The following is a 17,921-nucleotide window of genomic DNA, read 5'->3' as shown; positions in this document are numbered from 1 at the left end:
GGGAGGAGATACACCGCTCTACAGTCATTTGAAAGCGATTGCACAATCTTACATACACTTCCTTTAATTTTTATAAATTTTACACAGAAAACAAGACTTTATCTGAAGTCATTTTGAAGTAAATGTCTTGATTTAAGAATATTTGTACTGGAAAAAAGACAAAACTACTGACTAAGGGCCCGATCACACAGAACATGTTTTTCAGGTTCGAAAACGTGAGGCGCACTGCACTGCCTTTTTTGGTTGGCGTTTTTTCATTCAAAGAGCAGTGCGCTGCGTTTAAAAAAAAATGTTTTTTTAGGCAACCCCCCGAATCAGCTGTACTGTCAGTCAAATCAATGTAACGGTCAACACAACGAAAGGCCCGCCTCTCCATTCATTCGATTGGACAACAGAAAATAAACGCGATGACGTCGGGCGATTTTTTTTTTTTTTGCGCTCAGAGTTCACTTTTTTTCAACTTCATGCGCTCGGAGCGCTCCTTCAAAAACACGAGGCGCAGCAGGCGGTTATAACGCGAGGGCACATAAGCAACGCACATAACGATCTCTGCCAAACGAAATCCATTCTAAAAAGGCGCCTCTCGCTGCAAAAACGCGTTCTGTGTGATCGGGGTCTAAGAAAATCGATTTTTTGCAGTGTAGGAGAAACAGATATTAATGAGATCTTGTGCTCCTCTTATGGGTAGATTCCAAGTGTGTCCCAGAAGTCGCAGATGTCGTCACGCGATCCAGTCTGTGCGTGTGTGTGTGTCGTGAGGTTCATGACAAGCCAGCCGCTGTTAGCCATGTAGCGCGGCCAGGCTGGTGGCAGTTGCTCTCGGCAGAACGTGCTCATGTCGGTGTGTGAGCCGGGGTCAGCTGCGTGGGCGAACTCGCCCCAGTAGCACAGCATGCGATTGGACAGCAGGCGCTCGGGTTGAGTCATAGTGAAGTTTGCCACCGCGGCCGAGTCGAACAGGAAGGGCAGCTCCGCGCCGTGACACACGTGATGGTAACAAAACGTCAAGCCCGACCATACGCGACGATCGCTCGCGACGTGATCGAACACATACATCCACACGGAGCTCCCGGAAAACACAGCGGCACGCGCGGCTCTCCGGGACGGACACAGGAAGATGTAGTCAGTCACAATCTGAAACGACAATACATTAAAGGGTTAGTTCACCCAAAAATGAAATTGATGTCATTAACTCCTCACCCTAATGTCGTTCCACACCCGTAAGACCTCCGTTCATCTTCACACACAGTTTAAGATATTTTATATTTAGTCTGAGAGCGTATGCAAGTGTATGCACATTATACTGTCCATGTCCAGAAAGGGAATAAAAACATCATCAAAGTAGTCCATATGAGACATCAGTGGGTTAATTAGAGGGCGGACGGAAAAGTTACATAGTGCACCTTTAACAGATTCATTATTTTGTATATTATTTTTTAATAGATTAATATTAATTGTTTAATAATAATTAAATCATATTTGTATCAATAGTAATAGTTTATCATTTTTAGTTTTGTATAAATATTTATACATTAAATGGAAAATTATATATTATTATATAATAATTATGACAAAAAGTTGTGACTTAAAAGTCATAATTATGAGATGAAGTCGAAACTTTTTTAAAACGTGTGGGACAGGGCGCCATTAGCTCTGTCTGTGAACGTACTCTTAAACATCAGAATATTAAATATGATGAGTTCATATGGACGTGAAGGGAACAGAGAAACATTCAGTGTGTGAGTGAGATGTGTTTAGTTGTGTCAGTGCTTGTTTAGAGCTTTTCATCACGTCGCTGTAGGTTAAATCTGTTACCTGGTAACCAAACACTCATCAGATAGGCCACACACACACACACACACACACACACACACACACACACACACACACACACACACACACACACACACACGCACACGCACACGGAGGGCCGTTCCCTCCCACACAAACACAGACACACACATACACAGACAGAGAAAATCCACCGCCTCCGGTCTAAAACTCTCTCTTCACAGACACAGATCACTTTCAACACACACACACACAAACACACACACACAGACACACACGCACACAAACACACACACATGCGCGCGTGCACACACACACACATACACACATGCACACAAACACACACACACACACACACACACACACACACACACACACACACACACACACACACACTGATTTTCTGCATCTTGGCTTGGCGTGTAGCCTTTTACCGAGCAGTGTTATAGTATTCCTTTTATACTTTTATACGTATTTGATGTAGATTTTTTCATAAAGTAATTTTAAAATTAATTTTATTAATATTAAAAGAATTATAATAGTCTCTAATTTGTACTTTTTATAAATATTTATACGTTACATTTTAAATGATATATATTATACTTGTATGTATTTATTTTTACATTTTCACATTTTAAGTTTTAGTAATTTTCTTTTCATTTTTAATATCTTTAGTTCTTTAGTTTTAGCTTTATTAATGTTTTTATATTTTATCTAGCTCTTGTAATTTTAGTACTTCTACTTCAATGTATTAGATTTCAGTCAGTTTCTGTTATTTTTAATAGTTTTAATTATAATAACAACACTGTCACCCTAAGGAGTAGAAGAGTTTGACTCTTTCACGAAGGACCAAAGGAGTTTGATTGGGAGGTTAGTTAGGGTGACCTTTGACATTTCTCAGATGAACTCTGCTAAAATGGCCATAACAGAAACCGAGGCACAATATAACTCATTAAAAAATTTGAGTCATTGTTTGCGTCTTGATGTGCATACTATTCATCCTAAATGACATGTGATAATGTCCTCAGAGCACTCTACACACACTGAGTCACAGCGCCCTCTTGTGCACGGCAGAGGAGCAGCATTTCAAATCCGTCTTAATTGGATTTTTTGTAGAAAAATTCAGAACTGCAAATTAGCATAATATCTTTATTACGTCAACCATAGCTTTCTATAGTAGAAACAGTGAGAGAGTGCTAGTATGCAATTCTAAATTCAGCATTTGTCTTCGTTATTAGTATACAGTGTCCTTTCTAGTGTAAAACAAAAAGTTGAAGTTATAAATAAGAGATGAAGTCAATTATGACATTAAAAATAAATTATTACAGTTATAACTGATTTGCCAGAATTGACTTTTAGATCATTATTATTATATTTTAGTCAGAATTGTGACTTTTCAACTCATATGATTTGATTATTATTATTAATAATATTATTATTAATAATGAATTATTATAGTATGTCATAATTATTTAAAAAAATGAACTAAGAAGCAACATTGCAATGCTCTATTATAGTAGCCCAAGCCAAAATTGTAATACTGTAATTTATAGTTATAAAGTCAGGTTAAGTAATTCATAATTTAAAAAATGTAATTATGACAAAATTATAATGATGGGGAATAAAAGAAAAAAAAAATATGATATTAAAAAGTAAAGATTTAGACTTTTAATGTCAGAATTGTTACATTTTAAGTCATAATTTCGATTTAGTATGTCATAAATTAAACTTTTCCTCATAAATTTTATATCACACCTCATCACACAGGTACAAACATACCCAAGAAGCACAACTGCAATGTTTTATTATTAGTAATCCATTACCATAATGTGATTTGTTAGGATTCCCATTCATCTCAAGCAGACGGGGCAAAATACTGATGCACTTGACGCTTTTAAGAGCCTCCTACAAAGACATGATGCTATAATACCATATACTAAACTATGATATGACGAAATGAATGGCCATCAGTGGAGATGAGAGAGATGCTTTTTGGCTGATTCTGTCCATCAGATTGCATGGTTATTGAATGTCTTTATATGACACATTGTTAACATTAGATAATCTCATCTGATTAGAAAGTCAGATGAGAGATTAAAGGGTTACTTCAGCGATTAAGCATATGGCTTTGTATCAGTAGAAACCCGGAAGTATATTCAAATGATCATGCCCCCCTGAGATGAGAGATTTATGAATTTTATTTCTGGAAAATACCCTCCGATGACGCAAATATCGTCATTTTGCATCATCGGAGGTTTTTTTGGCCAGAGGCTAAAAACTACAGCCAGCAGATGGAGCTATTTCCACATGTTTTCAAACGGCCCATGGGGGGTGAGATCACACTCACAGCTCAGCTCGCAGCTGCAGGCAGTCATGCTAACGGAGCGGTGCGGAGCAAAGGGAGTGTTTCAACCTTTCAAATTAATTCCTATGGAAGTTAAGCTTGCAAAGGCATGAACCGAAAAAGCGGCAGACTGAACAGGCGCTGTGAACGACTGCCACTCCAGCGCTTACCTCAGACTCCTGTAGTGTTTGTGCCGTGACACTCGCTCGGCTCACTCACATTATATTGAACACACACACATTCAGTTTTTAATTGTAGTGTCTGTTCTCTAACTGTGGTGGGAAAGTGATCCAGTAATCCAGTAGCGGTGGCTTTGGGAGTGGCCTCACAGGGCAGCGAAGCATTCTGGAAATTGTTGTCTTTTATCCTCATGAGACAAAAATACATTTTCTGTCTTTTCTCAGTCTAGAAAGCACCAAATTCAAAAATAATTTCACATTTCTACTACATTAATGACCCAGTTTAAATACAAAGCTTAATGCTAAATCACTGAAGTAATTCTTTAAACGTGTCTAATGACTGAGTGAGGCTAACCTGTGCTAGCATGTCCCTGCGGTCTGCGTCTGTGTAGAGCGGCAGGTATTTGCGCAGGATTTTGATGGCGTGTTGTTTGAAGATGGCCGTCGTGTAGACAGTGCATTCGATCGATGACACAGGCTTCGTGAAGACGCCGTACACAAAGATCACGCCTTCTTCTGACGTGGTCCCTGAAACACACACAGTAACCAACATGAGAGCGGTTCGCATGGGGGCGATTTTCATTTCATATCGACTTCGGATTGATACCGAGCAGCACGGGTTTCTCCTTTTGCCAGTGTCCTTTCTGAAAGGCGCTCACTGACTGTTCCTTGATCAGTTCTCCGTCGATATACGGCCCCCAGCTCTCAAACACCTCCAGAAAGCGGAAGGGATTCACCACCTTTGAGCCTGAGGACACAACAAACGTTTGGTGTGATCTCTGTCTTATCTGTGCACGAGGTGCACTACAAGAAATGCTTTTCTTACTTAGTATTTTTGTCTTGTTTCTAGTCCAAACATCTAAAAATTCTTAAAGGGCTGTTTGCATGCGATTTTACTTTTTTAACTTTAGTTAGTGTGTAATGTCGCTGCTTGAGCATAAACAGTATCTGCAAAGTTACAGCGCTGAAAGTTCAATGCAAACGGAGATATTGTCTTTTAAAGTTATGGCAGTTTATTGCCTACAAAAACGGCCGGTTTGGACTACAACAAGCTTCTTCCTGGGTTGGTGACGTCATAAACCCTCACTAGTCTCCGCAGATGAGACTTCTGCCCGTAATGGGAAGGGGCGTGGCTTCCGGACAACCTGTGCTTGGCACTTCAGCCAATAAAAATACAGGAAACTACATTTGGTCATCTAACCAATCTAAGACCATTGCGTTTTTCGGAGGGATGGGCTTCAGAGAAGCAGGAAGCAAACGAGCCTTTCAAAGGACAGTGGAGACAGCGGTGTGGAATAGAGGAAGAATATAAGAAAAATACAGTATTTAAAAAAGAAAAAAAAGAAAAGAAGTATTAAGACATGTTATACTGCGCCCCATGAACACAACCAAGCCTAAAAAAAAACACAGAACCACCCCTTTAAAACAAGAAGTATTTACTAGACAAGCAAAAGTAATTGTCTTGTTTTGGGAAAAAATAACTCAAAATTAAGAGTTTTTGCTTAAAATAAGCAAAATAATCTGCCAGTCGGGTAAGCTAAATAAATGTAAAGCAACATTATTTTTCTTACCCCACTGGCGGATTATTTTGCTTATTTTAAGCAAAAACTCTTAATTTTGAGTTATTTTTTCCCAAAACAAGACAATAATTTTTACTTGTCTAGTACATGTTTCTTAATGTAAGAATTTTTAGATATTTAGACTAGAAACAAGACAAAAATACTAATTAAAACGGAGGGTTACTGGATTTGATCTGTGCGTTCAGCACCGCCTGAGGACTGAGGGACAGAAGACACTCCACGTCCACGGCTGAGCAGTTGGCGGCCTTGGCGAAGTTCTTCCCCAGCTTCAGAGACTCGTGCCTGAGGAGACACATCCGGGTTTGAAGGCATGACACTGAGCTCAGGCATGTTCATATACAGTGGGTACGGAAAGTGGACAGCACCTGAGTTAAATATATGAGTGTCACAGCACAGGGTCTGAATACTTATGACCAGGTGATATTTCAATTTTTCTTTTTTAATAAATCTGCAAAAATATCAACAAATCAGTTTTCTTCTGTCTATATGGGGTGCTGTTTAATGAGAAAAACGTGAACTTATTTGATTTTAGCAAATGGCTGCAATATAACAAAGAGGGAAAAATTTAAAGGGGGTCTGAATACTTTCCGTACCCACTGTATGTGTGTGTGTGTGTGTGTGTGTGTGTTTACCGTGTTTTCAGAGGAATGGAGAAGGGTAAGCTCTGGAAAACGGCCTGTCTGAAGAGCGGTCCGCTGCTCTGGATCATCAGATGGAGACTGACCGACTGAGCGCCAGCGCTCTCGCCGAAAAGAGTCACCTGAATTCACACACACACACACACACACACACACCCCCGTGAGGAACTACCATTATCTTTCATAAAGTCTTGAGAAATCTTATTTTACTTTATAGCACAAAACTATAGCAATCTTTTTCAGTAAATGTCATGAAATTGTGTCCATTTTACCCCAAAAATCATTAAAAATTATATTAATTTTGTTTAAATAAAATCATTATTTTGCATAAAGAAAATTAAAAAATATTTTAGTATAATTAATATTTTTTTTATTTTGATTATTATTGTTTATAACATTGTTTATGAGTATTTTTAATAAAAACAATTGATTGTAAAATGAGCATAAATTATATATATATATTTTTTTGATTAAGTGACTAAATGTTTTATTTATATTCATATTCACATACCACACACATATACACACCGTGTGTGTGTGTGTGTGTGTGTGTGTGTGTGTGTGTGTGTGTGTGTGTGTGTGTGTGTGTGTGCGCGCAAATGCGGAGCTCTTTAAAGCAGGGTGGATTTTGATTGGCTGTCAATTATCATTATCAATAAAGTTGTGGTGTGAACTTTATATATTTACTTTATATATTTACTTTATATTTAGAATATTTTTTAGAACTAAATGGTTATAGTTATTGCCCTTGTTGTGCACAGGGCTTTAGATGTAGTTTGGGCATTTAGCCCTTTATAAAATAAGTTTCTTTATGTCCTCACTTTGCTTGGGTCTCCTCCAAACACAGCGATGTTCTGCTGCACCCAGAGCAAAGCCGCCTGCTGATCCAGAATCCCATAATTCCCCACCGCTGAAGTCCTCGGGTCTTTTCCTGACACCAGAAAGCCGAAAGCCCCTGCAGAGAGACAGAGAGACAGATTCAGCGGTGTGTGTTTGTGTCTTATATCAGGGGTTTTTAAACTGGGGTCCGGGGACCCCCAGGGGTCCTCCAGGAGGTTCTATGGGGGCCCCAGAACATTTGAGAGAATAAAAAGACAAAGCAAAAATTTATAAAATCTACCAAACATTCGGTTTTATTTCTAAATGTTTCTCTCATTTATTGGCGTATACACACTTTCCAGATGTGTATACCTGTATCTTTAGTGAGTTTTTCTCACTATAGTCTCCTTTATCTTGCTCTCTGGGGTTATAAGGCAGTATTCTCAATGCAGTACGTGAGCTGCTTACTTACATTTATTGTGAAAGTTGCAAATCATTTTTAATTGAAAATGTTCTTCTTCAGGTTTATACATCCAACATTAACTACAGCTAATTTAAGTATGGAAACAAAATGTTGTATTTATAATGTCACACCTACTATTTATCTAACAGTTTAAATGTGTTTTTTTTTATACATAAAAAAAAGGTTTTTCGGAAGGGGGCCCCTCATAAAAGGTTCATCATATTTGGGGGTCCTTGGCATCATAAAGTTTGAAAACCTCTGTCTTATTTCACAGTCAGCGGCTCAGTGTCTCACCCAGGCGGTAGGCGACGCTCACGACCAGCGTTTGAGTGAAGTTACTGATGAACCGTCCGTCATAGAGTGCTTTAGAGGCGGAGCCCGCGATGAAATCTCCGCCGTGGATCCACACCATGACAGGCAGCGGCTTCAGCAGCGGAGACGCGAAGTTCACGCTCAGAGGAACGAAGACGTTCAGGTACAGACAGTCTTCACTCACCTGACCAGAGGAAATAATATTAACAACATATTACTCTAGATGTTGTCCTTATGACACATATCTTCCACTATATTCCAAGCCTCCTGGAGTCAAATAATACAAATATTGTACACGATAATGCGTTCAGACACTGAGACATTGCCACACACACACACACACACACACACACACACACATATATATATATATATATTCATATTTACTTAATTAAAAATATAATTTAATGTTAGTTTATATACATATTGTAAGGAATTTTTTTTATTCATATATATTAATTAAAACGTTGAATTTATTGTCTCAATATATATATATAAATATATGCTAATTTATATTTATTTCATTTTTAAAAATCATTGAATTAAATAGGGGTTTAATGTCAATTTATATATATATATATTAAACAATTTATTAATTTAATGACAAAAAAGTAATTAAATAAATGAATGAGAATTTAATGTCATTTTAATTTTATAATATATATATATATATCCTTCATTTTCCATATTCAAAATAATAATTGTTGAATAGCAAGCTAACAATAAATATAAGGATTAGAACTTTTTCTTTAATTTTTGGGGTGAAAATAAATGCCTTCATGAAATTCACCCAATTCAATTTTTGTTTTAAAAAACAAACATAAAATAGAAAAGAGGAGAATCTAAAGTTTTCAGGGTTTTATGGAATAACACATTTTGTAAATCTATTAACTGTAAGTATTATGTAAGTGTAATTTACATGGTCTAAATAATCCAGAGAAATTACTTAATAAAGCAAAAGGTCTTGATTTGTACAGAACCCAAAACAGCTGAAATGGTTTTGTTGATCTTGTTGAGCAAAGCGTCCCGTCAGTCATTGTGTCCCGCTCACCTTCTGAGGACACTCATCAGAAAGGGGTCCGATGCAGGCCTGCATGCACGCCGCTCTGGGATAGGTGGCGTCGTACACCCCTGTCCACGGTGTGACGGGCCGGGGCGGTGTCCAGCGGGACAAGGCCACAGGCGGATCAGCGAACGGGATCCCATAAAAAACATAAGACTTGTCCAGAGTCAGGCCCTGGACGGTCCCGTCTTTAGTCAGCAGTTTGGGCCCAGCTGCAGTTTGTTGGTCCGTGATGAGGAGCTGATCGGTGATCTGTGCGTCTGGAGACACACTGCGCAGTAAAGCCGCCAGCTTCATCCACTCCTCTGTACTGGATCCAGTACTGATCAACACAGACACTAGCACACACACACTCAACACACACCTGAACGACCGCATGGCTACTCCTGCGTCTGCTGGCCGCTCTTGATGGACTGATGCATGCTGGTGTCCCATAACTCTGAAGCTCTTGTGACTCTTATTATACTGCACACTGGGACTCTGTGTGTGTGTGTGTGTGTGTGTGTGTGTGTGTGTGTGTGTGTGTGTGTGTGTGTGTGTGTGTGTGTGTGTGTGTGTGTGTGAGAGAGAGTGTGTAATGACAAGCAGACTGTCTGTACTTTAGAAAATTAAATCACATAGATTCCCTTGACATTCATCGTCAGATACTACAAGTTGAGGCAGTGATTTATACTATTAAAACAGACATTCAAATAACATATCCACTAGTAAATCCAGCGATGTAATGATGTTAAAATTATATATAAAGTGTGTGTGTGTGTGTGTGTGTGTGTGTGTGTATGGATAATTAAAAAGACATTTACGTTATGAATTGATTTCGTTATGAATTTACTCTGAAATAAGTGTATATATAAATAAACTAGAGTACCGGTACGTTATAACTTAAATTCATAAAGTCAATTCATTACTGAATCAATTTAGAGCAAGTTCATAACCGCTCCTAACTTAATTGTCCATGAACACACACACACACACACACACACACACACACACACACACACACACACACACACACACACACACACACACACACACACACACACACACACACACACACGTCTGTGTATGTGTGTATAAATGTTTATAAATATATAAATACACATACATATTCAATGACACAAAATAATTACAATAACATACTCTAACGGGTTAATCAAAACTATCATACTGAGGCAATCATTCAAATAACATGAAAATAAATAGTCAACAATTTTGCAATGCAAAAAAATCTATTCATGTGAATTTAATGTGAATTTAATTTATTTTCATACTGATTTCTTAGTGTAAAATTAGCATCGTCCTTTGTCTCTTTTATTTTTACAATTTTCAGGGATTTCAGGGACAAAACACAATATAAAATATTAATAAATATGTATGTATTATTGATAATTCATATAATATAATGTATATAATATCATATACCGTCTATAATATAAATATTTATATAAAGAAATTCTAAGAAATTAAATTTATTCTGAAACTAAACATTCAAGTATAGTACTGGTTTTGTGAAATGGGATATTATTAAATGTTTTAAATAATAATTGTGTAAATGAAAGCCTCTCCGCACCAGCAGGCGGCAGTACACGCGCTGTTTGTCGCGTGCTCATGACGACCAGACGCAGCGTCTGACGTCACTGCTATCAGCAGCAATGGCGGCGCCCACAGACAGCACGAGTGAAACGCCAACAAATAAAAAACAGAAAAAGAGCAAGAATACAGGTACAACTACACTTAAAAACCATTAACTGTGAACAGTGTTATCCTCAGAGGACGTGTTGACATATAATTCCATATTAGTGAATTTAACAGTTATGTGCGATATGTGGTGAAGTATTTTGCTAGTGTGCACGTTTTATTACTCTCCCCCCCAACAAAATTCAGTTTTTGTACACTTGTTGTCTTCCACCTTTTCTCCAATACTTACCCGGTGTCTGTAGAAAACTAAATAAACTTAGGGTGGTGTGTTAAGTAGTGGGTAAATCTATGTCTGGTAACGAGAGTGTTGATTGTCCAGCCCCATAGATGTACTTGTACAGGCTCAGTATGATATTAAATCTAGTAATATATATATATATATATATATATATATATATATATATATATATATATATATATATATATATATATATTATAATTATATTAGTAAGTGATTTTTATGTTCGTATACAATGGTATTTACGAGCTACTCCAAGGTAGAACATAATATTGCATGCACATTTTGTTACATGTTACTGCAAGTTGCTTAAGATAAAAGTGTTTGCTAAAGTGACAAGCTTATCTATCTCTGGTCTTTTCTATCTCTGGTCTGAACCACAGTGGATGACACTGAGCTGCTGACAGTACCAGATGGCTGGACAGAGCCCAAGTTCACCCGAGAGGACAATCCCAAAGGTTTGTTGGAGGAGAGCAGCTTCGCCACACTCTTCCCCAAGTACAGAGAGGCGTACCTGAAGGAGTGCTGGCCGCTGGTGCAGAAAGCGCTCGGAGATGTGGTGAGTGCCAGGATGATCTTCATTTGGTTTTTAAATGCTTATAAGCTTACTGAATAAGTGTGTCCATTTTCTTTTGCTGTTCTGTAGTTCATCAATGCCAAACTGGACCTGATTGAAGGCAGTATGACGGTGCACACAACAAAGAAAACATTTGACCCTTATGCAATCCTCAGAGCAAGGGATCTCATCAAGTTATTAGCCAGAAGTGTGCCGTTTGAACAGGTATGCATATATATATATATATATGTATATATATATATATATATATATATATATATATATATATATATATATATATAATCAGTGAATTCAGTGCAAAGGGGCATATCATCATTGTTGATCAAAAGTGGCAATACAGACATTTGTAATGTTACAAAAGATTTCTATTTTAAATAAATGCTCTTCTTTTGGTCATGTTTTCAACATTGATAATAGTCAATAATGTTTTTTTGAGCAGCAAATCATCATATTAGCTTGATTTCTGAAGGATCATGTGACACTGAAGACTGGAGTAATGATGCTGAACATTTTTGTCATTTTTCTTTTGTTAAACCTTCCTGTTCATTTCAGGCTGTAAGGATACTTGAAGACGACATGGCTTGTGACATCATAAAAATTGGGACTCTTGTACGAAACCGAGAGCGTTTTGTGAAGCGACGCCAGAGACTGATCGGCCCTAAGGGCTCCACGCTGAAGGTGGGCAAAGACACTGCTGTGTAGGGTTGTCAAAAGTACCAACATTGGTGCTAGAATTAAAAAAATGTGACACTTTGATCGCTGTTGAGCGGAATCATAGTCCCCTCTGATTGGCAATTGTGCTCAAGCGCTCATCAGATGTGTCTGGGATTGGCTACAATGATCAGCGCTTCAAAAACAAGTAGTGAATCAACATCAGTGATGCTTTTCGCCGAGTACTTGCACAGATACACACAGGAGCGTTTGAAGGCAGGAGCGGTCCGCTGATCGACGCTGCCTTGTGCTTTCAAAACACTTTCAAACTCTTCTGTGTGCTGTCAAACGCATCTGCACTGATCATTGTAGCCAATCACAGACATACTTGATAAGAAACATGTGAGCACAATGGCCAATCAGAGGGGTTCACGATTACAGCTCAACAGCGTCACATTTTTTAGATGTCAGTACCGAAGTCGGTACTTTTGACAACACTATTGCTCAGTTTACAGCACTCTCACCTTCATTTTTTTGTATTACACTTCACTTGTCATTATTTAATTTTTTTGATTCTCATACTGTGGCCTCAGACCACCTTAAAAAAAAATCAATATATATATTTTTTTAATGCATAAATGAATGTACGGTTTTTTAATTGGACTTTTCACTCATTTAGTTTTGATGGTCATTTTTAATACATCTCATTAGTTTAGAAAGCTAAAAAGCAGTTGCATTTTCACTGGTGAACTTTGGTCATCTCTTCTAATGTTCTTTGCTCATTTGTTCTTTCCTTTTTAGAGATGAAGTTCTTTTGATGTATTGTGTTTTATTGATTTTGCAGTTTTATGTTTTGCCTGTCAAGTGTTGTCTCCATGTTTCAGTGTTACAGTAAAATCCGGTGTGATGAAATCATTTGTGTGTGTTTGTGTTGTTTCAGGCACTGGAGCTTCTGACCAACTGTTACGTGATGGTTCAGGGCAACACGGTCTCTGCTCTCGGCCCGTTCAATGGCTTGAAGGAGGTGAGACCTAAAACTGTTCACCCTGAAAACCATCCACACTACTTCAGTCAGTCATAATTACATGAACGTGAAGGAATCAGTTTGTGCTTCTCGCTTGTGTCTGCAGGTACGGAAAGTCGTGCTTGAGACGATGAAGAATATTCACCCCATTTACAACATAAAGGTACATAGAAGGCTGTGTAATATTATAAACTAAGATTTAGTGTGAAGAGAGTTATAAATGAAACTCAGGATAAGCTGAGAATCACATTTTTTGTTTTGTTAAAAATAAAGCTCACAAATCTCCCATGAGAATTGAAACAAAATGACATGTAATTTACTAAATGTTCTTACAAAATATATTTAATTGATTTGATTAATTATCTTTTTTAATCAGTTGAATGAATGATTCAATGACTTACTCTTAGAGACTGGATTAATCAGTGTTTTCTGAACAAATCTCTTGAATGAATGATTCAGTGACCAATACATTTTTAACAGCCACTTGTCGCCACCTACTGGTGTGATGATACAATCTTTATTTGAAGCATCAAGTTACTTTCAAGAGGTGATTTACTCTATTTTGATCGCTCCTGTAGACATCAGTGTTAATTTCTCAACAATAATCTTTTATCTCAGTACTTCTGTGATCATTTGGATGATTGTAACGCAGAAATAATGATACTGTGTGGTTAAAAAGATGGTTTGTGAAGCGTTTTTATACCTATAAATGACAACTGCTCTCTTATCAAAGGTTAAATAAACATATAGCCCAATCGCTGTCATTTAGGAATAAGATGTGTGTTTAACTCAAGATCGTGATCTTTGAATGATCAATCGTGCAGCTCTAGTTGTTAACTATATAATGATAAGTTAGGATGGTCTGTAATTTAAAGAGGTGTTACTGACTCTAACAGTAATTGTGCTTGTGATTTAATTCTCTCCAGACATTAATGATCAAGCGGGAGCTGGCGAACGACCCGGAGCTGCGCACACAGAGCTGGGAGAGATTCCTGCCCAACTTCCGCCACAAGAGTCTCTCCAAACGCAAGCAGCCCAAGAAGAAGACAGTCAAGAAAGAGTACACACCGTTCCCCCCGCCTCAGCCCGAGAGCAAGGTACAACACACACTTCCTGAGAGAAATTATGTCGAATCATGTGCTAATGGAGAAACAAGCCACTGGAGGTGTGGGCTAAAGTGATCTTACCACAAAGACAGGGTTTTTTACGCTCAAACACACCCATAAATGTCTGTCACTGTGGACACTTCAGTGGTTTGTTTCCATTTTATTGTTTGATGACGACAGAAATATGATTAAAGATAGTATTCTAGTGTAAATAATTCTAAACCCATTAACAGTTTATTTAACATTAGTTAGGGTTAGGTATAGGTATACTGCTATATTAGTTAACATTAACAAACAATGAAAAGTTCTACTCTTATTAATCTTAGTTCATTTTACCATTTACTAATATATTATTAAAATAAAAAGTTGTCTGTTAATATTATTTAATGGGCCTGAGCTAGCATGAATTAACAGATATATTTTTATTAACTAACGTTATTATTAAATACTGTAACAAAAGTATTACTTGTTGTTTGTTAATGCATTAACAAAATGTAAAGTGTTATCTTTTGTTTTATTGTTTTGTACATGTAGCATATTCAATCCACACAATACAATACAATGCAAAATTAAAATTAATTAATAAAAATAATAATCAGGTATTATAAAAAGAAACATCCAACTTGAAGCGATTTATTGATGCCAAATTATTGGTAGTCAATGCTTGATATTATTAGATATATTTATTTATAATATATATTTATATAATACACATATTTGTAAATGTATTTAAAATGTTAATATAATTGTGTGTGTGTGTGTGTGTGTGTGTGTATATGTATATATATATACACACACACACACACACACACACACATATATATATTTATATACACACACACACACATATATATATATATTTAATACATTTGATGTATTAAATTGATAAATACTTTATTAAGCAATAAATTACTGTATTGATTTTTTTGTTGAATTAGTGTATTTTTGAGGACATCCCAGACATATAAATTAGGAAAATAATCAGGAATTAAAAAAACAAACAAATGAAAGTTAATTTTTAACAGTTCTCATTGCTCAAGTGAAATATTTGTCTGTACAGATCGATAAGGAGTTGGCGACCGGCGAGTTCTTCCTGCGAGAGAGCGAGAAGAGACGCAAGAAGATGACTGAAATTAAGGTGTGATGTTTTTATGAGTGTTTGCACAGATGCTGTGACTGATAGGAACTAGTTCACTCATAACCGCTTGTTCATCTCTTGGGCTGAAGGTGAAACAGGCCGAAGCTTTATCCAAAAAACAAGAGCAGCGACAGAAAGACTTCATTCCCCCGAAAGAGAAGCCCGCCGTGAAGAAGACCAAACCAGGTACGGGAATGACCAGTGGAATTAAAACGGTTCTATGTTTAAAACCGTTTTATTAATTCATATTTTGAAACCATTTAAATTTAAATTTTTCATTTGAATGGTTAGTCATTTTGTTATGAGTTTTTGCCAATTTAATTATTATTATTATTATTATTATTTTTTATTTAGCATTTTAGGTTGACTTTATTTTTATTTCTTATTTTTTATTTTTAAAAAAAATTATATTTCCAGTATATTCAGTATATCATTTTTATTTATTTACAGTTAATAATTTTATTTTAATTTAGTGGCAACATTTCTTTTAGTTTTTTTTTTTCTTTTCGAAAATTGGAAATAACTGGAAATAAATAAACTAACTAAAACTGAAATTAAAATAAACCTAAAAAGCAATGGAGCTGGAAAAAAAGTATATATATATAAAATAATTTATTAATGTATTTATTTTAATGTATTTTTTCCAGTTTCTTTTTAATTTTGAGATTATTTTAGTTTTACTTAACGATAATGACCCTAGTCTAGAATGGCATCTCATATTGTACATTCATATTAATCCAAAAAAAATCAGATAAAATTATTATTCAAATGATTAAATAAACATGTTAAATCATCGTTAAATATATCAAATAAATACACATATATATATATATATATATATATATATATATACACACACATATATATATATATATATATATATATATACACACACACACACACACACACACAGTAAGTTTAGCATGTGTATTTATCGAGAGCAGCTGATCTTGGTCAGAAGACTAGTAATATTGCTTACTAATATTCCTGCTAATGTGACTTTATATTGTGTTAGTAATTCAAATGAATGAGCATGTGAACTCACGATATAACATTTATTATTCTCTTCTTTATAGCAACCACAGAAAACAAAATTGATATTCAAGCCCTTAAAGAAAAAGTGAAGAAAGCAAAAAGTAAAAAGCTTGGAGCTCCTCCGGTAAACCCCGAGACGCCTTCAGCCAAAGACGGCAAACGGAAGAAACTCAAACGCTAACTCGCGTCGGTCGATCTGAACTCTGCTGATCTGACTGTGATCCTGGAGAAACACATTCAGACCATCACTGGACCTCCATTCAACTGTTGTAATATTGTGTTTATTAGTCAATGTGTTTATATAAAAGATGTTTGGTTTAATGCTTCGTAAACGTCATCAGAAAACCTGAATCTCACTTTAGATGAGGAATAAGAGACGAATAAAACGCCGGCAGATGACAGACGCTCATTAATCGTGTTATATGCTTAGCTATAATAATAAATATGAACTGTACATACAGTATGCACATTGGATGATCTATAAATCCACATCTTCTGGTGCTCCTCGTCGTGAGCAAAGTACCTCTGTATGTTTATTATTCAGATTTCTCTTTGCCTGAATGCTTGGCACATTTCCCTTTTCTTTATCTCCTGTGGCAGCAGCTGCAATGAACACAAACCTATATCTTTGTCTCAGAGTGAACTTTCAGTTTTTGCTGTTGGGTTTAAGCTTTATAACTCGTATGCAAACCATCCAGTAATAACCTACACATACATCATGCTCATGATCACTTTTATAGTTGGAAGCCAATTGATGAAACACATGTCCAGGTCACATTTCAGCCCAAATCAAGCCTGTGTTTCATGGCATTTAAGCAACTACTGTAATACATTCAGACTCGTTTCAAATTCTTTCTGAGGATTCTTCGTATTTGTGATATAATTTTAATCTGCATAATGAAATGTGGTGAAACAATTATTGGTAATACTTTACAATCAGGTTAACATTAGATAATGCCTTGGGTGTCATGAGCCAACAATGAGAGAACTTAAATTATATAATCTAGGTTCTTGTTCATTTAAATGCACTGGTGTTTCACTAGTTATTTTTGTCTTGTTTTCCTGTACAAATATCTAAACATAATCGGAAATAATTATCAAACCCTGCGTCCTAATTCGCATACTATCCATACTATATAGTACTCGAAAATATAATTAGTATGTCCCTAATCGTAGTATGTTGAAAAGAGTTTTACAAAGATACCCGGATGGTTTACTATTTCCGGTCAGAATTCGAAGTACAGATCGGCGCACACTCTTAACGC

At 36.4% G+C, this 17,921-nt stretch overlaps 2 protein-coding genes across 3 annotated transcripts; one reads left to right on the top strand and one right to left on the bottom strand.

The window, feature by feature from the left end:
* Positions 1-228: 228 nt before the first annotated feature.
* Positions 229-8,171, bottom strand: LOC137049128 (crystal protein). Its single transcript, XM_067427510.1, has 7 exons — positions 8,154-8,171; positions 7,354-7,590; positions 6,527-6,654; positions 6,058-6,176; positions 4,922-5,062; positions 4,670-4,842; positions 229-1,134 (listed from the first exon to the last, which is right to left on the bottom strand). The coding sequence occupies exons 1-7, from the start codon at positions 8,169-8,171 to the stop codon at positions 679-681; spliced, it is 1,272 nt and encodes a 423-aa protein (XP_067283611.1). The 3' UTR covers positions 229-678.
* krr1 (KRR1 small subunit processome component homolog) lies at positions 7,382-17,287 on the top strand. 2 transcript variants are annotated; one of them, XM_067428159.1, is made up of 12 exons: positions 7,382-7,517; positions 8,089-8,289; positions 10,763-10,911; positions 11,509-11,684; positions 11,772-11,906; positions 12,255-12,380; positions 13,294-13,377; positions 13,484-13,540; positions 14,304-14,474; positions 15,544-15,621; positions 15,711-15,807; positions 16,698-17,287. In XM_067428159.1, exons 2-12 carry the CDS (start codon positions 8,198-8,200, stop codon positions 16,835-16,837), a joined length of 1,305 nt encoding a protein of 434 aa, XP_067284260.1. In that variant the 5' UTR covers positions 7,382-7,517; positions 8,089-8,197; the 3' UTR covers positions 16,838-17,287. The 2 variants fall into 2 exon arrangements, with proteins under 2 accessions (XP_067284260.1, XP_067284261.1); XM_067428160.1 differs by lacking the exon at positions 7,382-7,517 and having other exon boundaries at positions 8,100-8,289; positions 10,766-10,911.
* The last annotated feature ends 634 nt before the right edge of the window (positions 17,288-17,921 follow it).

Source organism: Pseudorasbora parva, chromosome 20 (assembly GCF_024679245.1).
Source record: "Pseudorasbora parva isolate DD20220531a chromosome 20, ASM2467924v1, whole genome shotgun sequence".
Classification (NCBI taxonomy): domain Eukaryota; kingdom Metazoa; phylum Chordata; class Actinopteri; order Cypriniformes; family Gobionidae; genus Pseudorasbora; species Pseudorasbora parva.
Note: the sequence above shows the minus strand (reverse complement) of the source record. Positions and strands in the feature narration are given on the sequence as shown.

Coding starts and splice junctions, on each gene's coding strand:
- krr1 (XM_067428159.1), top strand. CDS start 8,198: ATGAAATCTCCGCCGTGGATCCACACCATGACAGGCAGCGGCTTCAGC. Junction 12,381..13,293: donor CTAAGGGCTCCACGCTGAAG/GTGGGCAAAGAC, acceptor GTGTTGTTTCAG/GCACTGGAGCTTCTGACCAA. Junction 14,475..15,543: donor CGCCTCAGCCCGAGAGCAAG/GTACAACACACA, acceptor TTGTCTGTACAG/ATCGATAAGGAGTTGGCGAC.
- LOC137049128 (XM_067427510.1), bottom strand. Junction 5,063..6,057: donor GAACGCACAGATCAAATCCA/GTAACCCTCCGT, acceptor TTGTGTCCTCAG/GCTCAAAGGTGGTGAATCCC. Junction 4,843..4,921: donor GGAGAAACCCGTGCTGCTCG/GTATCAATCCGA, acceptor TGTGTGTTTCAG/GGACCACGTCAGAAGAAGGC.